Source organism: Cryptococcus neoformans, chromosome 7, assembly GCF_000149245.1.
Source record: "Cryptococcus neoformans var. grubii H99 chromosome 7, complete sequence".
NCBI classification, from domain to species: domain Eukaryota; kingdom Fungi; phylum Basidiomycota; class Tremellomycetes; order Tremellales; family Cryptococcaceae; genus Cryptococcus; species Cryptococcus neoformans.
In genome coordinates, this window is record NC_026751.1 from 1110160 (window position 1) to 1132737 (window position 22578).

Consider the following 22578-nt stretch of genomic DNA (forward strand, 5'->3'; position numbering starts at 1 on the left):
TGCAGGTGATCTGAGAATTTCATGTTTTAGCTCTCGTAATCATTCTTGAGGAAGAAGCCACGTGCCATCGCTGATGATCCGATTATGACAAAGAACGAGAGACAAGATCAACGTCCTGATACCTAACAAGCCAACATGGCCGATAATCCCTCCATCCCCTTTATCCCATTGTAACAGTGCACCAGAATCGTCATCGTCACCTTCAAATTGAATACCGTGAGGTAACGGAGCGGGCTCCGCCATCGCCTCGAGGATTTTACCAGGCAATATATTCTGAAGGATATATACTTTGGTTCCGGTTTCTTCAGAATGTGTCAGCGTTCAACGGCCCAAACAAAAGGAAGCTTAGACTGACCCCTCTTGATACTTTGCGTAGCAATGACACCTCCCTCCTCTTCTTCTCCCTCCCCGGCCTCTTCTTCTCCCTCCTCGCCCTCTTCTTCTTCCTCAATCGCATCCATCCTTCTGTTAGGCTGCCTTCCCTTTCCCTTGCCCTTCTTCTGGGTTTGAGTCATTTCTTGAGTCTGAGATGGATCTTCCATACTCTCTCCTTTGCCTCGCGCACGGATCTCATAAAGTTCACAACCGAAAGTATTGCGAAGAATGGCTTGGGCTCGGTCAAAGACCAGGGGGAACGCTCGTGTATTATCAGGAAGGACTGTTGCAAGTGAAGAAGATCTGTCAGCGCCTTATCATCAAAGTACGAAAACATAAAAACGCCGGTATCTTACTCTGTTTGGCGACTTCAGTGCGCCTTATGGGAATACGCTTATACTCCTGGAACAGTGCTAATCGAACCAACATCCCCGCTCGAGATTCGATATCCTATCCCAAGCGTCAGCTTCCTTTTGCCAACTTTTTTTTTTCCATATATCGTAACAACGCGCATTTTACAACGCGTCGGACACGTCAAACGATACTCACCGCATCAGTCAGAGGACCAGACCTGCCACCCTGAGTTTCTTCATCAGAGTCGTCTTGGGTTTCCTGGGCAGGCTGCTTTCCCTTTCTTTGAGACGCTTGAGACTGTCGGCGAGGAGCCATCGTGATCGTATGCCGTTTGGTGAGAAGCGAAGAAACGAAAGAGTCAAAAAGGACGAATACACAATTTCTCGGTCATGTCGCACGCGTCGCATCTCTACCGCGTGCATTACGTAAGTGGTTGCATTTCGTGCTTTTCACCTCGGTTTCATTCCAGTGGTCAATTCAGTCAGTGTATTGAACAGAGAACAGGATAATAATAGATTGCACAACAGCAACAAGGAAATTCCAAACAGAGCAGACCCATGCATCCTCTCTATGAACAAAGATGGGGGAATCGCGCCGACCACTAAAGGTATATTTCAAACAATTTAACAAAGAAGAAAAAAGATGAAAGCATGCGGTTTATGATGGGGCTGGGTTGGGCAGGATGATTTTGGGGGGTAGTCATGATGTCGTAAAATATGCCTTCCTCCTTTCTTCTCTTCTTTCCGCCCTCGATTATATATATCTACATTTTTAGACTTGCTCTAAAGCCGCTACAACAACACCTTTGGCGCACTTTAAGCAAAGCCAGCAGCAGCAACCTTGTCGGGCACTTGGCTCTTCAAATGCTCAACCAACGCCTTGAGCTCCGCCTTGGTCTCATCGGTAGTGTCGTCAGCGTGGCTAGGGTCAAGAAGGACATAGGCAAAGGCCTGAAGCAAGTGGTCGATGTGAGCCATGACGAGATCGGGCTGAGTTCGGAACACTTGGAAGAGAGCCTTGTAGACTGCTCGGTTCTCGAGAGGGTCGAACCTAAGAGGAAGGACAGAGACGATAACGGCGACAACGTCGGCAAGAGGGAGAGCAGCGGCGTTTTTGGTGATCATACGAGCAACGGAACCCGCAGCGTTGTCACGAGCATTGTAGAGAGCAGGAGGGGCGTGCTCAGGAGGAGTGAAGAGAGGGTGGAGGGCATGGAGGAGAGCGGGGTAGTGGGAAGATAGGTCGGCGTCAGAGTTCTCGATGAGGACACCAGAAGCAAAGGCGGCGTTGGATCGAACGTCGGGGTCCTCGTCGACAATACCTCGGGAGATGACTTGGAAGAGAGGCTCGGTGAATTGGGTGACACCGCTCTTCAAACCAACGATGATCTCACCCAAGCTGCCGATGGCCATTGACCTCTCGGTGTTTGTCCTCTTGCTCTCAGTGTACTTGGCAATCAAGGGCAAGACCTGGCCGAAAGCCTGTTGGAAGTCGGGGCCAAGGACGGTGGCCATGGCACCGAAGACGTCGGCAGCGTTGGAAACGAGAGCGGCCTCATACTCGGACGAGTCGGCCTCGGCAGCACCCTCGTCGTCTCCATCGGGGTCCTGTTGACAGAGAGACTTCTTCTCGAGGATTTCAATAGCGAAAGTGGCAACCTCGTCAAGGTCTGTGGGACGTCAGTCGATGCTTTTGATAGTTACAGGATTGGGAACTTACAGCCCTCGATGACAGCAGGGCCGCACTTGTTCATAGTGTCGGCGAGCTCCGAGCACATGAAAATAACAACAGACCTGAAGTAAAGTGTTAACATCGATTCTTATGCCAAATAATTCGAATTTGAAAGAAAGGTAATGTATCAGACAAATTATATAGATAGCCTCATGGCACATTGGCTCGGAGTGAGCTGAGTTAAAATGTTTCCTCATGCGTGGAAAGAAGGAAAAGCCAAAGTGTAGAGATACAAACTTACTGGTCATCTTCAGTCTTCCAAGTCTCGAAAATAGGGGGGAGAACCAAGTTGACAATGCTCTTGACGTGCTCGTGGAGAGGGATGGCCTGGGAAGGATCAGCAAGGCACGGAGAAGATACAATGTTCACACTCACAATCTTGGCTCCGGGCTGCCACTCGGGAGCCTCGGAAAGCTCGTACATGGTCTTGATGTACTGGAACAAGGCACCGACAGCAGACTTCCTGATACCCTCGTAGTAGTGATCGAGCAAGTCGATGAGAACCTTGACGGTCTCCTCAACATAGGGCATGAAAGCAGACTTGGTAGCAGCAAAGAGCTCTCCGATGGTATCGGCGGCGACCTCCTTTTCGATGGCGACGGCGCTGTTTACCTTGGAGAACATGTCGTCCAAAGCAGCAAGGTCAGAATCGTCCTCTTCATCGTCAAGAAGCTCGCCAGCGTTCTTGCTGGAACCAGCGGCCATACTGAAAGCCTCAGCAAGCTGGGCGGGGTTGGAGTTGCCCTCCTCGTCGAGCTCTTCTGAAACTTCGCTTTGCTGGCAACTCGCAACAAGAGCAGGGACACATTGGGGAAGGTACTGAGCGAACTCGCCAGTGAAGACCTGGGCCATGATGCCGAAAAAGATGAAGGAAGATTCCCTGAGACGAGAGTTGTCCATGGTAAGGGCCTCGAAGGCGGCCTTCATGAGAGGCTGGAAGTAGGGACGGAAAACTTCAGCACCGACGGCGTCAGCAATAGTACCGATAGTATCGGTGGCGACACCTCGAAGATCGTTCTGTTCGTCGTTCTCGTTGAGCTCGAGGAAAGGAACGAGTCGCTGGATGGTCTGGCCGAAGTAAGGGATGAACTTCTCTTTGGCGGCGTGGGCGGCAGAACCGATAGCACCGGTGACAGTGATCTTGACGGCGACGGTGCCGTTCTCAAGGAGGACGAGAAGTCGCTCCATGAGGAGGGTGAGGTAGTTGACGATGTCGTCACCGAGGATTTCGAGGTAAGAGTCAAGACAAGTGCACGCGTTCTTCTGCGTGGCGGGGTCAACGATGAGGTTGAAGAGGATGGGGACGATGACTGAGTGTCGGGTAGCGCACTCCTCAGCGAGCCACTCGCAAAGACAACCAAGAGCGATACAAGCGGCCTTTCGGACAATGACTTCACCGTCCTGGAGACCACCCTCAATCACGGGCCAAAGTTGGTCAACGTGAGGTCGGATGTACTCGCTGCAACCCTCGACGGAGACACCGAAAGCCATAAGAGCGGACTTTCGCATACGGGCATCACCGGAGGACATGTAGACCTGAAGTTGCTGAGTAAGAACAGGGAAGACTTGCTGGGGAGGAAGAACCTGCGCGAGGTTGTCGAGGGTTCGGAAAGCGAGTCGAGAGGGTGAGTCTTCATCGACATCCTCGGGATCGTCCTCGCAACCAATGGGCAAAAGACCTTCAATGATGGGCTTGGCAAGACCCAAAGCCTGGACCTTGCTCTTCTTGCTGTAGAACTGTTAGACGAGACATTCCAAGCATAAGACCCAACTTACTATCTGATAACCCAAGAAAGAACGTTGAGGGCACCACACCTCATCTCGTCCTCAACTTCCTTGTTGCTGGCGGCACCGAGGAAGAATTGCACGAGCTCAGCAACGTGCTTGCTAACAAGAGGAGCCTCGAGGATAAGGAAAGTCTCGAAGGCATCGTAACCGTGTTTGACACCCTCGTCGTCACCATCCTTGATAGCTTGCTCCAAAACCTTGAGCATAGGGACAATCAGATCCTGGAAGGCCTTAATGTCGTGCTTGTCGCTGGGCTCGATGTATTCGGCAACCTTCGCGAGGGCTCGGAGGGTGGTCACTCGGACCTCGGCAGACTCGGGGTCAATGAGAGAGACAGAGAAGACCTTGAAAAGGCTTTGAAGATGAGACTCGAAAGACTCGGCGACGGTGTCGAGGATAGAGAAAAGGACGTAGATGGCAGTCTCTCGGTGAGCTTTGTCGGCAGAGCCCGCGGCTTGGTAAAGACCGGGCATAAGAGTGGGCCATTGAGGAGGGGTGACAGTGAGCTCAATGTCGGCAATAGCAGCGACAGCCTGAGCCTGGGCGTGTCGAACAATGGAGCTAGGAGAGGAGTAACGCGTCAATCCAGGGCCCCAAGTGGCGGCACGTTGATCAAACAATAGACATACGAAGTTTCACTAGTCAACCGCTGAAGCAAGCTCTCCTTTATCTGGTCTCTCAATTGCTGAGGGTTCTTTTTCCACATCTTACCATCTCCGGCTGATATTCTCTTTCGCAACTCAACAGCAGCAAGTTGTCGGATCTGTGGTAGCCCATCAGCTGGTCCTCAATCCCCCGGCTCCCACGAGCCACTCACAGCGGGGTTTTCGCTAGTACATGAGACCTCGTACAAAGAGGGGATACAGTTAGGGTCCTTGTAGAACTGGGTATTAAGCTGGGTAGTAGCCTGTTTCGATGTTTGTTAGCGACGCTAGGTGAGTGGCACTTGAAGTCACTTACAGCCTTGATAAGACTGGTGTCCGGGGCTATGGAAGCCTCGAGGAGCTGCCTGAGCGTGGAAACGTAATTGGGCTGTCTGTTGGTTAGCTGTTGGCTCCATATACAGCATGTACGTGGTATACTCACGTCCATCTTTTATAACTCTACGATGGAGCTGGAAATGTAAAGTTGTAGAGATTTTGTGGTGGCCAGCCGAAAAAAAAAGTTGCAACGAGTAACCGTGCAGCAAATTTCATAGCCACGTAAGACATTGTTACGTAAGATAGTAAAAGGACGTAAACAAACCAATGTCATTGAAGCCGGCATCCCAACGGACAGCTTTTTAGATGGCATATTGTCAAGTGAGTCGTAAGCGGTCCATAATCCAAAGCGACATAATGGACATTCCAATCCCAGAATATGCCAAAGAGATCTAGAACCGGCTTGTGAGGGGATGTAGACATGGGTATTTATATCATCATTCCCCGATGCTTCCCTGCACGATCGTGCTCGGATATGTCCTGGCCGGTCTGTCTTACCTACCTCTCATCGGGCATATATTCGTTGGTCGTTAACAGATGTTGGCCGATGGAACAGACAATCGAAAATTTGAACTCAATGAGCTCCAATCACCAGCGGAGAAAACTTTTTTTTTGCTATTGACAGAACATGAGGCCGACTATGCATAGAATGATACTCTGCTCGATAAACAACACTCAGCTAGCTATTTCGCATATGCACTACATGATGCTACTACTTAAAGCTTAAATTAAATGTAACCGCCGCGAAGCACCAGGCTCTTCTCTCGCGCTCTTTCCCTCCATTTGCCTTCCAATTTCTTCTCTTCACAAAGCGTTTTTATACCCTCCGTCCGTCTTTCAGACTTGATAGGCCTTTCAGGTATACCGAAATCGTCAATCATTCTCTCGTTCACCGTGCCCGTCTGCTGCCCCCAGAACCCCAGTCCCAGACCGAGATTTAGGTCTTTACTTTGGCTTCGACTGTGATTCAAGCCGAGCGCGGGTCTCCTTATCTCTTGTAAGAGATCAGCCATACCCAGCCATTCTAGCTCTGCTTCTACTCTGTCTCTAGCTTCTTTACCACCGATGTTGGCCCAGACGTTCCACTGACCCGAGATTAGCCTATGGGAGATTCGGTGATAGACTCCCGCCTCGCGAGTGAGGAAAACTCTCATTTCGGTAAAAACTCCTTTCTTCGGCTTGGGGGGTGCGGATGCTTCAGCTTCTTGGCTGATATGCAAAAGCGAAAGCAGACGATCAGTCTTCCGCTTAACGTTAAGAGGTAGAGTCAATCCTGACGGGGAGGCTGCAGCATACGCCAAAGGAGGGACGGCAGGCTCGATGGCAGTACCGGGTACACGCGGCTTGCTAACTAGTTGAATATACTGATTCCTAGTCTGGGCTCGTTTGTATCCTGGTGTTTTGGGAGATTTAGGGGGTGCAGGTGATTTGGAACCGTCGGAAAAAGGAGGGAGGTCAAGAATCTTGGTGGGAGGAGATGAGATAGAAGGAAGTGGGATTGTATGCGACGTTGGGGAGGATGATGAGATGATCAGTGATTTGAAGTATTCGTCTCTGACATTCAATGGTTAACTCTGCTTTTCTTAGGTTTGCAAGCGTATGGACTTACCGAAGCAAAGCGCTGAGATCGCAATCACTATCCCAATCACTTTCCTCCGCACTCTCGCCATCAGTCATCTCGGGCAACTTTTTCTCCTCTCGTATCTCTTCCTTTTCCCCAACCTTCTTCTCTTCTTCATCCTCCTGTTCTTTTAGGTAATCCATCACCCAATCGTAAAGCTTCCCTCCACCCTTCTTGAGCGTTTTCAAGGGTAAAATCACGCTCTCATTTTTGGGAGGATCCGCAAAAGAGTATGTAAATTCAATGTTGATCAGTGTAATACTATCTTGCTCGCCAGATGACAGCTTGGGAAGGGGTTTATGAGTACAAGAAAGAAGAGCAGCACTGAAAGGGGTATTAATCCTAGGCAAAGGTGAGGACCTGGGAGGAAGCTTAACAGCCGATCGATTCGAGATCAAGGACGGTCGCTTGGCAGGAGAAGAGAATGGAGTGTTGGAGATGGATGGCGATGTCGAGCTCGAGGTCGTATTAGACGTTAGAGTTGAACGAGCCATGGACTTGGATCGCGAGTGGAACGACGCAGGTGGTGAGCTTACATAGCTAGCGCTGGTGGATTGAGATTTGGAGCGACCAGGCGAAAGAAATGGTGACCCTCTCGAAGGCCTACCCGGCGTTGGTGGCATAGGTCCAAGTCTATCGCTGTCTTCTCTTTCAATTCGCTCTCCAAAAACTGGTACTGCGCTCGGGCTTTTCACTAACCCTCTTGCGCTCCCATCAAGACCGCCTCGCAAATCTTCTCGAGCACTTGTACTCCTATGTACTCTCGTTGGCTCGACTTTGCTAGGAGCATAGAGGTTAGAGTTATCAATAGACCTTGAAGGTTGGTGACGGCACCCATGAGTGAGAGTATCAGTAGATGGTTGCGGATACCTTGCCTGGAAACGAAGATCAGGGAGAGAAGAAAGGGACGGAAGAGGAGGAACGGGAGGGAGTGTAACTTGGTTAGAAGGAGGCGAAATGAGCCCGGCGGCTTGCCTCATGCCTCCAGCTGCATCTTGTGGAGTTCGTACGACCGTCACGCCATCACTTGAGTGATCGGCACCTTTGGAGGAATGCGACACGGAAGGAGTGAGGGGTGGAAGCGGCGGCGGGTTTGAACTTGAGATGGAGAAGGTAAAGAACCGGCGTGGTGATTTTGGTGGTCGCAGATCCGGCAAGGTAGAGACCCCAGAGGAAGGTGACATGAAAGAGGGCATAGTGATAAAAGGGTTGAGAAACTGTGTGCTGCGTTGAGTGCTTAATAATTACTGGGTAGTTGATTATGGTGGCAAAGAAGAGCCAAGTTGAGGTGTCGAGGGACCTGTGGTAGGTTAATAAAGTATTCCCGACGTCACTCCAAAGACGAAACGTTAAGGAGTTGACAAGCTTTTGTCCTGGAACAATAAAAGTCATTCCTGCTTAAATCATCCGTTATCCATCACGATCATTCCAAGCGCAACGACGTCCCTTGTTCAACGTAGGGCCGTTGATCGTCCATTTCCTGCGTTCCAGGCGCTCCGAAGGGCCCGCCTTGAAACCTGAGCTCGCTTTGGGAACAATAAGCCGTCGATTGTAAAAAGAAAATGAGATGGGATGGCAAGTCGGGACCGGAAGGACGTTGATCGAAAGGCATCCTGTTTCGAGGACAAAGGAAAGTCGGGAAAGGTACAGATGAGGTCCGTGCGTTTTTGATCGATCGTGCCCGAAAAAACGAAAAACGAGTCCTGTCATTCCGGCGGCGGCACTGGCCGGTCAAATAACTTGTTGCTTCTGTCTTCATGGTTGATAATGAGTAACGATCGCGAGGATCCTGCAAGGCTCAGTGATAGTTTCCGACTGCATACCGATGTATCGTATCTCAACATGAACATGAAACTCTACCTGGCTACGGCGCACTTCTGACAGTCCATCCAACGTCCTCACTTCTTTGGCATTCCGCCATCACATGCTTCACTTGCCTAAAATATTGCTGATGTAGGAGATTTACAGACCTCGCTGTTGAGCAAGGGCACGGAGATCAAGAGGGGGGAAGTCGACGCCCTCAGGGGGCTGAGAGGACTTGCGGTTAGCAGGCGAGGCCATATCTCTGCAAGAAGACGGTGTTAGTCCTTTCCGCAATGGTAGTATCTCGATGAAACAAATAGGTTATGACTCACCGTCTCAACTCGACGAGCACAGTTTCGAGGGTAAAGTTTCGGTTCCACCTGGAGATAGAGCTGATTCGGGAAAAGTCAACCTGTCACGCCAGCATCAGCGATATCGTTCCAAACGTTGTCTTCAGCCGCCTCGCATCTTTATAGAATCGATGGCACGGCTGTATAAAGACCATGCAAAAAAATACTAACCAAGCCTTGTTGGTTAACGCATGGAAGACTGATCCTAGATTCGAACTTGACCAAAGGAGGAACATCTACATATCGTCAGCCTGTCGCCCCTTCATAGTTTCCCATTCCCCCTCATACCCCGTCCAAAAAATTCCTATGCAAGTGATATAACTTACCTGGATAGTTGTCACCACAGTAGATGCTCAAGCTGAAAATCCTATTCTCAAACGCAGAGTGAGGAGGACCCAAGATTGTCCCATTCCATTCGTACATGGCAATGTCATCGCTATCTTTGAGACCATAAGAACATGATCCGTCTCCGATACCCTTTTCACCATGTTCGAGCTCCGAGAGAAGTCGGAAAGAACGAGGGACTAGAACATGGTGGGATGGTTAGCGATCGGTATATCGTGAGAGATCAGGCTTTGCGATGTCCGAGGGCAGAGACGCCTTGTTCTTCGACCCCGCAGCTCGCGTATGTATGTGAACTCACCCTTGGCCATTGTGGGTATGGTTTGGAGTATTAAGGATAAGGAAAAAGAAAAACAATCTTCGTCGAAAGAAAGTCCGTCTTCGTCTCCAGGTTACTACGTACGTACGAACGGTGGCCACCAGAGATGCGATCTTGCGATGACGGCGGCATTCCCCGAGCCATCTGTTATTGTGGCAATTATTTCCGTCGCAACCACCATTTCCATGCGTATATTTGAACTATCCATCCATTTTCACCATTTCATTTGCAGTCAGTAATAAAAATGGACGCTCTCCTCGCTGAAATTTCAGCAAAGCGCAAGGCTCTCGAGGTTCCCGAAGGAGATGGTGGTACGAAGAAGTATATGCGACGGGCAGACATCGAGCGAATGCGCGAAGAAGAGGAAAGACGAAAGAAGGAGGACGAGAGGAAGGAGAAAGAGGCAAAAAAAGCTCACGAAGCCAAAGATAAGGCTGTCAAAGTAAGTACCGAGGACCGTCCTGTATCGGGCGAGTGATTGACAAACGTATAGGCCGAAGCACGTCATGCCGCTTTGGCTAGAGTCCAAGCTGCTTCGCCATCCTCATCAAGATCCACTCCCGACCCAACCATTCCATCTGAAGAACGTTTCAACATCTCTCCAGAAGAATGTATCCGAAGATTACGACAGAAAGGCCAGCCGATTAGACTTTTTGGAGAGTCAGACAAGGATAGGCGTTTGCGTCTACGCGCGTTGGAGCTGTTAGAGGAACGAGGACCGTCGGGTGGACAGGGAAGAAATGACTTTAAGAAGGCTTTGGAGGAAATGGAAAGTGGACTTGATAAAAAGGATGTAGAAAGGAAAGCGAGGGAACTCCACAGACTTGCGGAAGAAAGGGGCAAAAAGGAAGGATCAGCGGTAAGCGGTGAAGGGGATAGCAAAGAAGTCGATGGGAAAGAGGGCAAAGAAGACAAGAAGAAGAAGGGCGTGGATATGGGTATTTTGGATTTGAAATTGATCAAGACAGACCCTAATAAGCTCTACCCAATTATTTACTACGCGCTGAAGGTGTGTAATATTTCCTCAAGGTGCAGATCGCCAGTTGACATCCTAGTAGGGAGTGTTGAAAGAATGGGAAGAGTGGATGGACAACCGTCCTGAAGAAATTCGACGCTCTACCCAAGGAAAACTGGCTGCTGCCAACCAGATTCAATCCGCCCAGTCCCTCAAACCCCTCTTCCGTTCTCTTCGTTCAAGAGATCTCGCCCCCGACGTCCTTCGACTGTTGGCAGAAATTGTCCACCATATGCAAAGTAGGTCGTATCAAAAGGCAAATGACGCCTATTTAAGGCTGTCTATTGGTAATGCCGCATGGCCTATTGGTGTGACTAGTGTTGGTATTCACGAACGAAGTGCGCGAGAGAAGATTGGACAGGATAATATTGCGCACGTATTGAATGACGAGGTGACTCGAAAGTACATCCAGGCAGTTAAGAGGTGAGTCGTCCATTCTTTCTGAGCTCCTCCTCCCTTACTGATAGATATCAGGTTATTAACATTCTCACAAACTATCCGACCACCAGAGGATGTTTCTCAGTTAATGGGTTGAACATATTACTTCGTATCTTGTTGTTCACATTTTCAGGCTCATGCATGATATCGACCGACGTCTCGCAGCACAAAATCAATATAGAATTCTTGCATTAACCCTGGGCGTCTATACAGTACAACAACGAGAAGCCGGCACGTGTATTAACCAACTCTCTACCAAATCCCTGACCCGCTGTACATGCGTGCTTCTCCCAAAGAGTTTCGAACTTCCTTTTTCAATGTCTTGGCGCTTCGCTGCGCACAAAACAATGTCGTGGTTGCTTTTGCGTTGGCGTTGTCGTTTAGCAGAAAAGACAAAGGTCGAAACAGAGCAGACCAGCACAGAGACCAGCTATAGTACATATGTCAGCATCATACGAATTCACTAGGCTTGAAAGGAGCATGGGATAAAAGGAAGGCCGACTTACCACAAAGACCAGTGGCCGCACCAGCCCCGGCACCGGTTCCTCGGTTTTCGACATACACAGGCTGAGTGGCGTACATGGGTTGTTGACCACTGATAATGCGCGTCAGTACTATATCAAGCATCATCCACTGAACGCGAGAGAGTGTAAACTTACTAGTAACCTTGTTGCTGTTGATAGCCGCCGTATCCGGGTTGAGGAGGCTGCTGGGAACCATGCCAGTCCTGAGGCATGGCGCTCATGGGGTACCACTGGCCGTCAGAAGCCTGGTACATCTGCTGTCCATTCTGTTGCATCTATAAGAAGACGATGCTGTTAGCATAACTACCGCAAATATGATACTGGGACCTGGACACCTGAGGTGGAGGCGGACCCGGTTCCCACAAGCATTTTACCTGATGGACTAGGAGCACGTACGGTTGGATAGTTTGGCTTGTTCATCTTGAGGGTATTCTTTGTAAGGATGGGTTGCTGAATAGCAAGTGAACTTTAGAAAAATAGAATTGAATAGAAATGGGATCGCTGTCACAATGAAATAATTAATTATCCCAGCAGCAGACCACATCTAACGACACCGCCGCTCTCTTTCGGAGTCTCTCGCAGATCTCACCGTAGACAGCCGGTGGCTAGGTGGCACCAAAGACCACTCGTTACGTAAAATAATAAAGCCAATCGTGATATTTTTGACAGAAAAAGAATAGTTGTCGCAGCCGGCGTGGCCAAATGGTTACGGCGTCCGCTTCCTAGTACAATCAGCTAACACCTGATCCGAAAGCGGGAGATTGTGGGTTCGATCCCCACCGTTGGTTCATCTTTTTGCCTTTTGTACTTTTTGAGCAGCGCAGCATATTTTTTTTTGTGGAGTGGACATTTCCCACTATCATTTATGCACGTACCATTTGCATGCCATTGTTGATGGGTGATGGTGGCGTAGGTGGCTTCAACTTGGCCAAAATTTGGGGGAGTGCGACGCTTTTTGTTCGCAGTCCTGGGGATTTTTGTCCCGAGACGGGGCGTGAAAGCTGGGTTAGAAGCTGGAGACTGACGATGCATACATGCCTGAGACTGCACACTGCACCGCCAGCCAAGAAGCGCAGCGTAGAGGGATCTCAGCTACTCCCCAAGTGCAGTGCTGATATATTAATATCGTTCGGCTGCAAGTGGCCCAGACAATCGCCGGTGATCGCCCCGGGTAGTTAAGGCCGGGGACCGAGGTTTCGTCGTTGCTGATGAGACGATCTCATGACGTTGACACCACCATATTCATATCCACCCTTTTGGCACTTTGGCTCCCGCCATCCCATTTTGACATCGCATCCATCATCCCTGTAACATTAAAATCGACCAGTGGCAAAAATGGGATTCAATAGTCCGATACCAGGTATGTCCTTGCTGCCTCAGAAAGTTTGGTGCTTATAAAAATGGCAATGACAGTCCGTCTTCAAGAGGAGACACGCAAAGCTGCCAAGATCTGTACGTCACCACTCTTGTGCCTTTCAAGCACCCTCATTGCTATCAAATGCACACGATGTATGCAAAGTTGGTGACTGACTATGGCGGAGGATAGTGAGAAGTTTTGTGGATGCAAACAACAACGGTTTAGACAAGGTATGTCGTTCAGTCCGCCATCTATCCTCGCTCCTCTTGAAGATTTTACTGACCTTGGTTCAGGTCATTCCGAGGACAGTTCTGGAAAGAGCAGCGGGTTTTGCCATTTTCACAGTCTTCAAGGCTGGTTTCCTCTTCTCTGCACGAGCGGGATCAGGTGTTGTTGTCGCACGTTTACCGGATGGAAGTGAGTAAAGTCCTTCTCTAGTATCGAGAGCTGCATTGACATGATGATTAGCGTGGTCGCCGCCTAGTGCTATTGGATTGGGAGGGTTAGGGTTTGGTGGCCAAGCAGGAGCTGAGTGAGTACAGAGGCATAGTAAGGAGCAGAAAGCTAATGTTTATTAGGGTGACCGACTTCTTGATCGTTTTGAACGTGGGTCATTGGTTGATAGATGCCTAACTGTAATTCTAACAGTTGCCGTAGTCTAGATCAGCAGTGACGTCGTTCATGTCTGCTGGTTCACTTACTATAGGTGGTAATCTATCTGTGTGTATCTTCATCTTTGTAAGCCGCAATGCCGCTGACCATATAATTTCCAACAGGTCGCTGTGGGACCTCTTGGACGGAACGCTGAAGGATCCGGTGCTCTCAATTCCAAGGGAAAAGTTGCTGCCATGTACTCTTACTCTAAGACTAAAGGTCTCTTCGGCGGTGTTTCGGTCGAAGGTTCCGTCATTCTCGAACGTCAAGACGCCAACCGTCTTGCTTACGGAGGAAACCCCTCGTCAAAGCAAATCCTCTCCGGAATATTTGATCCTCCAGAATGGGCAGACGTCCTTATCGACCAGCTCGAAAAATCCACCGGCCTGCCTGGGGGACAGAGGTGGACAAGCAGGGATGAGGCAGGGGAGGGTGGTGGGATGGGTTGGAGCACACCTGAAGCTGGTAAAGGCGGTGGGGGATATGTGTTTGGAGAGGGCGTTGGTGCTGGGGGTAGTGTAGGTTCCGGGCGCAAACGTGCGGGTAGTCTGTTCGGCAAAGATCCTGATCGATCCAACTCGCCATCGCGACCAGGTATGCCCCGCCGGTCGAGCATCCTCAATCCATTCTCCAGCGGTACCTCCAGCCCCAGGAAGGGGAGTGCAGGGCCGCATCATACGTCAGAAGCGTATAATGCCGGTCTCACTTGGGACTCGCAAGGGCCCACCGGGATTGGTGCTGGTAACGGCACAAGTGCTGGAAGGGCGAGGAGTAGCTCGCTTAGGAAAGATGGGGAAGTGCCTCAGCCGTTTTCGTATATGGCGGCTGCAAAGCTCAAGGAGGATAATAAAGACAGGGATCTGCTCGGAGAATGGGACTCTGCGTCTTTCAACTCCACAAAACCTAGATCTCGTAATAATTCTGATGGTGGAGACCGCGATCTTTTAGGTCAATGGGATAGTAACGGCCACGGGCTGTCTGCTCATTTCGACCGCCTTTCTACCAACGACACACGCTCAAGGAGTAACTCTCGCTCTAACCGTCCACCATTTGACGATATCCTCGAGCACCCCAAGAAACCTTCCACGTCCACTAGCTACGCCCACGCCTCTGGTGAACGTGACTATACACCGCGCGAAAGTATATCCAATTTTGCGAAGACGGATTGGTCATCGTTTGAAGATCAGCAGCGATACGATTCACCTACCAAAAAGACCCGGCCCTTTTCTTCGTATATCTCTTCTGCGAGGAAAAGTTCATTGTCAAGGGATTTCTCACCTTTTGATGATGATGCAACGGGAAGGTTGAGGTCGAGCTCGGCGAGTAGGCCTTTTGAGGATTACCACGACCAGTCGGATCGATACGGTTCGCCTTCTTACGACTTTAGCCCACGTAAACTGTCTGCTTCCTCTCCCAAACCCGAGATCCGCCTCAAACCGGGGCTCGATACGGCTGACGACGGGTACCCCCGTGCTCTCGCTATGTTCGACTTTAAGCCCGGTGCTGCTGGCGATTTGGGCTTCAAGTCGGGTGATGTAGTGATTGTGCTAGATTATGCGGGCGACAGTAGTGAGTGGTGGGAAGGCAGGCTGGCAAGTGAAGGTTTAGGGGGGAGGAAGGGCATTTTCCCTTGCACGTACGTGGAGGTCTTGGGTTTACCAAAGGATTTGAGGGGCGGAGTATCTAGGAGTGATCTGAGGAGAAGGATTGCTAGGAATGAGTTTGATTAGATTGTAGTTAGTTGTTAGACGTTATCTTCCTTGTCAAGATCAATGTATAATGTTATCTGGCATGTGCCTGCCACGGCGTCGTCAAGCGTCAATGCCCGAGATGTCCACCGAGATCTCCAGATAAGCCCACTAATACATATAAAAAAGTCAGATGATGTGTCCTAAAAGCCCAAGATAAATGATGTCCTCTTCCTCCTTCGTCTGATCCCAGTCATGGATCTTCATTTCTATTATTTTCTCTCTTCTTTTCCCTGATGGGTGATGATGGATGTTCGCGTGCTGACTGGTGGAGATGTCAAGCGTAGTGATTACAACGATGTAATAATGTAGATGTTACAAACGGATGCGAAGATGTTGGTGTAGGTTACAATGTATTTCGGCTTAATTTATAGTGATGAAATACTCAAACGGTCGATGCGGAGATGGAAATCAAGCCGAGGCCGGGGCTACATGACTGAGGCGGTAATGAATCAGCTGGCGCGTCCCCGTAGCGCAACATTACACTGTGGTGGGCACTTACTGGTGCAGCACCCAGTATCTGGAGGTGCATAGGGATCTTCCCCTTTTCCAGGAGGCCCCCAGACCGATGGTAAAAGAGGGTCTTTTGTGTTCGAGCAGTACTTGATTAAGCTGATGGAGGCTTCGCTGACTCTGGCTCGGGGCCGGGCGAGGTCTTCTCGAAGCCGGGCATTATGTTCGTTCAGACGACGTAACTTGAGCTCGGCCATGGACGTTTTGTGGGGGCGAATGAGGGAAGCGGGGGCGAGATGGGACATGGCTGCTGGGGAAAGAGGAGGATAAAAGGAAAAGAAGTCAAGAATGTTTCTGGGTGGAATGTGTACGACTGATGGGATCATGCCTCAAATGCCGGCCAAAGCCCAAAGGCACCGGACCAGTGCCTGGTCCCTGAGGCAATCAGCCTTTTGTATTCTTTTACGTAAACACACAAGGAGAACCAATTTTCAGAACGCGTTTTGTTGCTTTAATCCCGACGTCAAAAAGATGTCCACAGGCGAGCGCAACTCGATGGTTGTGTCTTTCTTTCTTCACACTTCGACATAGAGTAATAATCACAGCGTTTGTTACCGGCTCTTGACATTTACGGATCCTCATATCTTTCTTTCTCAGTTTATCAACAGCAAATGCAAGCTATTTCGAAACAGTCAACTTGTCCATCCACTTGTTTAAAGACAATCTTTCTCGCCTTGCTCCCCTCCATAGCCGAGTAATACTCGTGCCCCCTGCCTCTAGCTCTCATCTATTGGCGGTACCCATTGGAGGGGTATACAAAAGACCATTGTAAGCTAGGATGCCTGGTTTGCAATCCTGACTTTGATATAAGCCGGAGGCTCGTTTATGTCTCATACTCTTTGAGTATGGGATAGATTGGGGGGCCTTGACTCGGGTTTAGGACATCTTCATCATGGACTCAAAGGATTTTTCTCTTATGCATGCATCCACAATGCCTTTCATTGAGGCACGGCACATAACAGTCTGATACTGTCATCTTCATCCCGTCTTCGTCTCACTTGAGTCATTAACTGTACAAATATCGAAAGATTTTCTCAGCCCATGGCAGCAAGATACAAGCAATTCGGCCGCACATATGGACCTCCAAACCAGTTGTAAGCCCATGCAATATGTTTAGTCATAGAACACCTTTTAAGATAGCTGCCCGCCGCATATCTTCCACAGTACCCTCTACTCCCTTTACGCTAATATTCAGAAAATCGCCTTTTAGGGATTTACCCTCTTTCAGCTCATCCACCAGGGCCTTGAGCGCTGCAAAGTTGGACACTTGTTCCGGAAACTTCGTCACCAGTCAATAGATCTGATAAAAGCACGCTTGGGGAATTGATCGTGACTTACCGGTGTTCTTTCCAGCCCCGAAGTACTCGGTACGACAAAGAAATACGTATACTTGACTTCACCTCCATCCTCTTCAGGAAGATGCACAATTCTCAGTGCACGAGGTTGGGAGAAGCTAAAGGGCGTTTTTGGAGGCTTGGTACCTCCTTTTATCGCCTTAGCTTTGATTGGAGAGGGTGAAGCAGTTTGGACCGGTGTAAGGTGCGGGGTTCTCGATGGACTGGCTGAGAGTGGAAGTAGGGGTGGCTGATCACCCAGTTCGACCGGCTCGATCTTGACCTTTCCTCTTTCTGGTGTGGGAGCGAGTAGCACCACGCTTCTTCCTTTCTCCCCATCACCGTTCCCTTCTTCATTTTTTATTTCACCTTCCAGCTTGACCTTTTGTTTCGTATCCTCATCGAACTCGGCCGTCTTCCCTACTACACTCTCAAACACATCCCAAATCTTTTTTCCCACAAAACAGACGACATTGGGCTGGTATTTTATAAACTTTTGTAACAAGTTGATAGTGTTTAGCTTCATTTCCAGGGTAGACAATTCACTTTGCTGTTCGCCGTTATTGTTTAAAGAAAGAATAAAGAGCTCTCGCGGTTAGTGCCCAACGTTGCATTGTTGGAGAGAACGAACATACCTCAGAAGTCGGCCTGCCCACAAGATTGGTCTTCAAATGGCGTCAGATCTCAAAAATAAATAAATAGGAAAATGACAGTCGACAGCAGACGCACGAGACCATAGTTGTACTCGTCAACGACCTTATAATCTTCAGTCGGCGACATCAATCTTGAAGTAAGCCCTGTTGGAGATCACGAATCAACATTACCCTACGTTCGTATGATGGAATTATAAGAAGTCTCACCCGATTGATAAAGAGCTTTCTATATAGTGGTGGAAAACAGTGGTAACGTCAATATCAAAGTTGGAAAAGGCCATGGACGAACTGGGAGTCATAATACGTACCCAAAACTTATTGGTTGGATGGGCGAAATGATGGCCCAGCGTAGAAGACATTTTCCCTATTCCTTTTGTGAGTTCCTTGGGACCATATATATTGAGAGACTTGTCCCACCAGGACTACAGTGCATAGTTTGTCAGTCCCATACGTAAAATCAAAAGTTCAGAGTGGCTAAAGTGAGTCTTTGACTCACTTGATACCGCAGAACACCACTACCACCAATGATGCACTGCATTAGCTTTGCAAATTCCCATTGTCCCTCTTTGAACACACCAGATACAAGAGCCTTTTCAACGGTTTCAGGAGGCACAACTCACAATCTTGCCCCTTGGCTAACAAGTCATTCAATGGCCTGAGATGCTCATACATCTCGGGAGCAGCGTAGCCCCTTGGCTTCTTGACTACCTTCTTCATCGTTGACGTTCTCCCGCCTTTCAGACCACCCGAATTTGATTTTTCTCTTCTATAACTCTCATCATCTGTCTCTTCTTCAGTATCGATATCTTGAAACTCCTCGTCCTCCTTCGAGATTGATTTTGCTGATCGCTTCTTTGTCGCGGACAATGATACGGAAGAAGACGACGACGAAGCTACTTTTTTCAGGGGCGACCCTCTATCGTATATCCTCTCTTGGGGTGTTGAAGGCAAGGGAGACCTAGGGGCTGCTGAATTTGAGGTTTGTGACCGTGTGGAGCGTCTAAGAGGGCTCATCCGAGGTGAAGGGGGAGAAGAGGCTGCGGCGTAGGCGTATTTGGCGAGACGGTCTGCAAAGGCTTTGGATGCTGGGCTTGGGGCATTTTCGCTGCCACTTGGCATTGTTTGGGAAGCAGTGATACCAGGGTTGAGGTAAATAGTTAAGAGTGGAAGACGAATGGAAACTGGTATTATGCGATCGGGACGTATTTCGTTCGTTATGATGATGGCAGGCTGCTGGTCGTCGATAGTGGAGCCAGGCACCGAGGTGATGTAACGCGGCGAACATGTTCAATGACCCACGATAGGGGCTAATCACAACTGAAGACCGAAATCTGCTCTTACGCTACAGATCAGTGATCTGCATTGCAGTCTGCTCCAACCTGTAGTGTTGCATACATGATAATTCATTATGACGCGCTCTACAAATAATGACGGGCCCTTTCTCTTCATAGCTTGGGCCCTCTATGAGAGTCTTCACCTCTTTACCGCTAGTCATCGACTTTCAATCGCTAAGTAGAGTAGTTTATCGGCGCTCAAGGGCATCCTCAGTGTACCAGTTAAGACCGAGAAGAGCTGTGATCATCAATGAGCGTCCGCTTCAGTCTACGGCGTGCGCGGTATTACTTACAAGGCTCCTTGAGTGACTTATGCTGATAACCCAAAACAGCAAGCTACACCCCAACATTAGCGCTCCATCCTCTATTATGGTATTACACCATGGAAAAGAAAAAGACGGAGAAGGAGACTCACACCTCCAGGTTCAGCAGCAAAGTGGTAACCAGCCTTGATGGGTAAGTCGCACCATCTTGCAATGAAACACCTAGAAAAGTGGCCATGAGAGAAGATCATGACGTCGGAATAGTCGACCTCGTCTGCGTTCTCAGCCGCATTTTGGGCCTTTTCGTGGAGAGCTCGGACTTTGGCGATGACGCGGTCGACTCGAGCGGACATTTGTGCAGGGGATTCTCCGGGAGTCTCGCCGGGCGGGCAGCTGGTTTCAAAGTGAGTACGAGTGGGCATATATAGGAAGTAGGGTATGAGGGAGTAACTAACCCGTCGTCCCAGATGCTCCAGTTAGGAGCCTCCTTCTTGATATCCTTGGAAAGCATTCCCTCGTACGCTCCATAGTCCCATTCAGCAACATCCGGGTCGGTGATAAAGTTGCATTCTGGGGGCGTGTTTCCGCCAAAGAGCTAGCGTGATATGAGTGATAAGCTAATGTCATAATGAAGGGTTTTCAGGTAGTGGTCTATGCCGTAAAAGATCACAGTTGAATCCCAGGACGAGAAAGGAACTCACAAGTTCGGCGGTTCGTTGAGCTCGTCGACGTGGGGAGATGAGGATGTGTCGGAGATGAGCAGGGTTGATGAGCTCTTTTATTTGAAAATGTCAGCATAGAGTGTCAGACGGGAGAACAGCCAGACGCCGTCGTGGGCAAGATGAGCTGAGATACGCACTTCCAGGGCCAATCATTCGAGGGCTCATTTCGAGGACCATTTTCTCACCGTTGGCGGTAAGCGGAATGTCAGTGATGCCGGTCTATGGTTACATAAATATGTGATATGTGCATGTAAACCAGAGGAGACCTACATGTCTACCGTTCAAGGACCACTCAGTCTCGCCTGCGAGGATGTCAGTAATAGCGCGATAGATAGACAGCGGAAGCACCGACCGTGGCGGACGAGGTAGACTCGGGGCATTCGTTTTGCAGGCATCTTGGTAGTCTAGAAGCTCTGGTTTGAGTCTGAAAGAGCGACGTCTATGTTGTAGCTGGCGATGAAAAGTCAGCAAGAAAAAGGAAGGAAAAGAGATCCACGAGACGGAGAGTGAACCGGGAATGAGCCGAAATCGAAGGGCGGGTACTCGGCGGCAATGTCCGCTTTGAATGGATCAGAGAAAATGCACGTGGGATGCACGTGTATTTTAGGGGAACGAAAATATTTGGTGGCGGCGGGCTATATGGCAGGCCTGGGCGTCGCACCTGTTGTTTGTGTTTGGATAGGGACAACGAGGAAAACGCTTTGACCGCCTCTTTTCAGTCCCTTTCTTCTTCCTTCTCCATCCATCAAGGCACTTTCTCCATCCACCAGCAGATCCACTCACAGGCCACACCGCCACCCACACGCTCATTACACTCGCACTCGCCATAATGAAGTACGCCCTTTTCGCCCTCGCCCTCGCCGGCGCCGTCTCAGCACAGGTCAGTGCACTGTTGACTCGCAACCTAGTGTCTGCGCTAACCCCGTCCACAGTCTAACAGCACCGCAAACTCTACAGAAAGCATCCTCATCCCCGCTAACATCACCTCTTCCTGCTCCTCCTTTCTTTCCGAGCTCGACTCTGACTCCACCCTTTCATCCTGCGTCACCCCGCTCATCAACGCTACTGCCTCCTTCTCCCCCACCGCCGTCGCCTCCAATAACCTCACAGAGGACACTATCAACTACACTTTGGCGTCTATCTGCAAGGGCAAAGGCGGATGTGATGACTCTACTATTCGAAAATGGCTTAGCAAGTTCTACTCGGAATGTTTCACCGAGTTGACTTCTTCTACCGGCTACAACTCTGATGTCAGGGAGCTTTACGACATTGTTTATGTTGTGAACCCTTTGAAGGCCGCCGTTTGCTCTGTTGACTCTTCCAACCAGGAATACTGTGTAAATGAGATTGTCCAGTCTGAGTCTATCTCCAACTCCAATTCCACCGCTTCCAACTCCACCTCCGCCGACGACGCCTCTGCTTCTACCAACGCCACCGCCTTGTTCGCCAGCTTCGCCGCGGCTGACAGCGTCCTTTCTCCCGTCCAGGTTGCTGCCTCCAACCTTTACGTCGAGGTTTCCTCCACCGCCTCTTCTTTGAAGAAGCGATTCCTTGACACTGTCCTCTCTCGACGTGCCGCTCAGTCCGTCAACATGGCTACCATCATCACCCCCAATGTTACCACCTACAAGAATACCAACCTTCCTTTCCTCTTCCTCCAGCCCTCTATGGCTTCCAGCGCCCTCTGCACCCCTTGCACCCGTGAGATCATGGTCGCTTACATCAAATGGGAAACTCAAATGCCCTATGCTCTTGGTCTTAAGCAGTCTCCTATCCTCGGTGGCCAGTCTGCACTCTGGTCTGCTATCAACTCTACTTGCGGCACCGCTTACATCAACGCCATCACATCTGAAGTTGGCTCTACCTTGAGCTCCTCCAACAGCTCTTCTTCTGGCGCCGAAAGCTTGTTTGTTGGTCAGGGCGGTCTCAAGGGCTTGACTGCGATCGTTGGCGCGACGATTGTAGCGGGTGTCATGGGTCTTCTTATCTAAGTCTCTCTAGAAGAGATTATAATTCCGTTTGTATCGTAAACCGTTCAGTCTTTTGCTATTCTTAATTTTACCTCTGTTGACAGAGGATTTCAATAAATTATACACGCTCCCGGACACTGGCATTTTCTGTTTTAGCGTTTATATCTCTGAAATGGTCTTTACTGTGGCAGTATACCACGTATCTTTCTTGCTTCCTGATGAAACATATCCAGACTGGTCCACATACCCTTTTTATTCTTAGGTGTTGAATGGATGTGTCTAGTGTCCACTTCATATGCACGGCATTCTCAAACTTTGGTTCTGTTTTCGTCACAATCAAAGATGCAAGTCTAATAATACAATGCTAGCAAAAATTGATCCCGCTTCTCC

The 22578-nt window shown here is 49.5% G+C and overlaps 11 protein-coding genes and 3 non-coding genes; 6 read left to right on the forward strand and 8 right to left on the reverse strand.

The window, feature by feature from the left end:
- The window catches only part of CNAG_07681 (hypothetical protein), a 1650-nt gene extending 574 nt beyond the window's left edge, over positions 1 to 1076 (reverse strand). Inside the window, exons 1-5 of the mRNA XM_012195013.1 lie at positions 925 to 1076; positions 732 to 825; positions 356 to 658; positions 66 to 302; positions 1 to 10 (exon numbers count right to left, since the gene is read on the reverse strand). The exon at positions 1 to 10 is cut by the window's left edge and continues 243 nt beyond it. Of these exons, the coding sequence (XP_012050403.1) occupies positions 1 to 10; positions 66 to 302; positions 356 to 658; positions 732 to 825; positions 925 to 1044 (764 nt within the window). The 5' untranslated portion in view covers positions 1045 to 1076. The remainder of the gene's footprint in view (positions 11 to 65; positions 303 to 355; positions 659 to 731; positions 826 to 924) is intronic.
- A 110-nt stretch (positions 1077 to 1186) lies between these two features.
- CNAG_05884 (importin beta-4 subunit) lies at positions 1187 to 5596 on the reverse strand. XM_012195014.1 has 9 exons: positions 5335 to 5596; positions 5209 to 5280; positions 5066 to 5155; positions 4878 to 5011; positions 4237 to 4809; positions 2836 to 4189; positions 2702 to 2787; positions 2449 to 2522; positions 1187 to 2398 (listed from the first exon to the last, which is right to left on the reverse strand). The coding sequence occupies exons 1-9, from the start codon at positions 5338 to 5340 to the stop codon at positions 1545 to 1547; spliced, it is 3243 nt and encodes a 1080-aa protein (XP_012050404.1). The 5' UTR covers positions 5341 to 5596; the 3' UTR covers positions 1187 to 1544.
- A 265-nt stretch (positions 5597 to 5861) lies between these two features.
- On the reverse strand, positions 5862 to 8365 carry CNAG_05885 (hypothetical protein). XM_012195217.1 has 2 exons: positions 6838 to 8365; positions 5862 to 6782 (listed from the first exon to the last, which is right to left on the reverse strand). The coding sequence occupies exons 1-2, from the start codon at positions 8043 to 8045 to the stop codon at positions 5957 to 5959; spliced, it is 2034 nt and encodes a 677-aa protein (XP_012050607.1). The 5' UTR covers positions 8046 to 8365; the 3' UTR covers positions 5862 to 5956.
- On the forward strand, positions 5987 to 8683 carry CNAG_12691. The gene is made up of 2 exons (XR_001045899.1): positions 5987 to 6762; positions 6816 to 8683. It is a non-coding gene; the product is annotated as a hypothetical RNA (non-coding RNA).
- CNAG_05886 (ubiquitin-conjugating enzyme E2) lies at positions 8646 to 9850 on the reverse strand. XM_012195218.1 has 5 exons: positions 9646 to 9850; positions 9329 to 9526; positions 9174 to 9238; positions 8985 to 9064; positions 8646 to 8914 (listed from the first exon to the last, which is right to left on the reverse strand). The coding sequence occupies exons 1-5, from the start codon at positions 9653 to 9655 to the stop codon at positions 8812 to 8814; spliced, it is 456 nt and encodes a 151-aa protein (XP_012050608.1). The 5' UTR covers positions 9656 to 9850; the 3' UTR covers positions 8646 to 8811.
- Positions 9836 to 11271, forward strand: CNAG_05887 (pre-mRNA-splicing factor 18). XM_012195219.1 has 4 exons: positions 9836 to 10105; positions 10157 to 10672; positions 10722 to 11101; positions 11153 to 11271. The coding sequence occupies exons 1-4, from the start codon at positions 9908 to 9910 to the stop codon at positions 11211 to 11213; spliced, it is 1155 nt and encodes a 384-aa protein (XP_012050609.1). The 5' UTR covers positions 9836 to 9907; the 3' UTR covers positions 11214 to 11271.
- On the reverse strand, positions 11223 to 12647 carry CNAG_05888 (hypothetical protein). XM_012195220.1 has 4 exons: positions 12037 to 12647; positions 11776 to 11915; positions 11623 to 11711; positions 11223 to 11546 (listed from the first exon to the last, which is right to left on the reverse strand). Exons 2-4 carry the CDS (start codon positions 11834 to 11836, stop codon positions 11322 to 11324), a joined length of 375 nt encoding a protein of 124 aa, XP_012050610.1. The 5' UTR covers positions 11837 to 11915; positions 12037 to 12647; the 3' UTR covers positions 11223 to 11321.
- Positions 12329 to 12428, forward strand: CNAG_10087. The gene has a single exon. It is a non-coding gene; the product is annotated as a tRNA-Arg (tRNA).
- A 172-nt stretch (positions 12648 to 12819) lies between the features above and the next one.
- Positions 12820 to 15448, forward strand: CNAG_05889 (hypothetical protein). XM_012195015.1 has 8 exons: positions 12820 to 13000; positions 13054 to 13092; positions 13187 to 13227; positions 13291 to 13414; positions 13466 to 13529; positions 13576 to 13603; positions 13655 to 13717; positions 13774 to 15448. Exons 1-8 carry the CDS (start codon positions 12976 to 12978, stop codon positions 15379 to 15381), a joined length of 1992 nt encoding a protein of 663 aa, XP_012050405.1. The 5' UTR covers positions 12820 to 12975; the 3' UTR covers positions 15382 to 15448.
- Positions 15449 to 15495: 47 nt separating this feature from the next.
- On the reverse strand, positions 15496 to 16208 carry CNAG_05890 (guanine nucleotide-binding protein subunit gamma). XM_012195016.1 has 2 exons: positions 15902 to 16208; positions 15496 to 15835 (listed from the first exon to the last, which is right to left on the reverse strand). The coding sequence occupies exons 1-2, from the start codon at positions 16155 to 16157 to the stop codon at positions 15828 to 15830; spliced, it is 264 nt and encodes an 87-aa protein (XP_012050406.1). The 5' UTR covers positions 16158 to 16208; the 3' UTR covers positions 15496 to 15827.
- Positions 16209 to 16434: 226 nt separating this feature from the next.
- Positions 16435 to 16878, forward strand: CNAG_12692. XR_001045900.1 has 2 exons: positions 16435 to 16680; positions 16724 to 16878. It is a non-coding gene; the product is annotated as a hypothetical RNA (non-coding RNA).
- On the reverse strand, positions 16795 to 19195 carry CNAG_05891 (TDG/mug DNA glycosylase). XM_012195017.1 has 9 exons: positions 18520 to 19195; positions 18396 to 18414; positions 18317 to 18321; positions 18208 to 18263; positions 18107 to 18125; positions 17976 to 18043; positions 17882 to 17911; positions 17251 to 17796; positions 16795 to 17191 (listed from the first exon to the last, which is right to left on the reverse strand). The coding sequence occupies exons 1-9, from the start codon at positions 19016 to 19018 to the stop codon at positions 17030 to 17032; spliced, it is 1404 nt and encodes a 467-aa protein (XP_012050407.1). The 5' UTR covers positions 19019 to 19195; the 3' UTR covers positions 16795 to 17029.
- A 69-nt stretch (positions 19196 to 19264) lies between these two features.
- CNAG_05892 (phosphoglycerate mutase) lies at positions 19265 to 20733 on the reverse strand. XM_012195221.1 has 8 exons: positions 20571 to 20733; positions 20489 to 20520; positions 20356 to 20437; positions 20198 to 20271; positions 19952 to 20091; positions 19649 to 19889; positions 19527 to 19569; positions 19265 to 19471 (listed from the first exon to the last, which is right to left on the reverse strand). Exons 1-8 carry the CDS (start codon positions 20611 to 20613, stop codon positions 19422 to 19424), a joined length of 705 nt encoding a protein of 234 aa, XP_012050611.1. The 5' UTR covers positions 20614 to 20733; the 3' UTR covers positions 19265 to 19421.
- Positions 20734 to 20888: 155 nt separating this feature from the next.
- Positions 20889 to 22556, forward strand: CNAG_05893 (hypothetical protein). XM_012195222.1 has 2 exons: positions 20889 to 21098; positions 21151 to 22556. Exons 1-2 carry the CDS (start codon positions 21048 to 21050, stop codon positions 22207 to 22209), a joined length of 1110 nt encoding a protein of 369 aa, XP_012050612.1. The 5' UTR covers positions 20889 to 21047; the 3' UTR covers positions 22210 to 22556.
- The last annotated feature ends 22 nt before the right edge of the window (positions 22557 to 22578 follow it).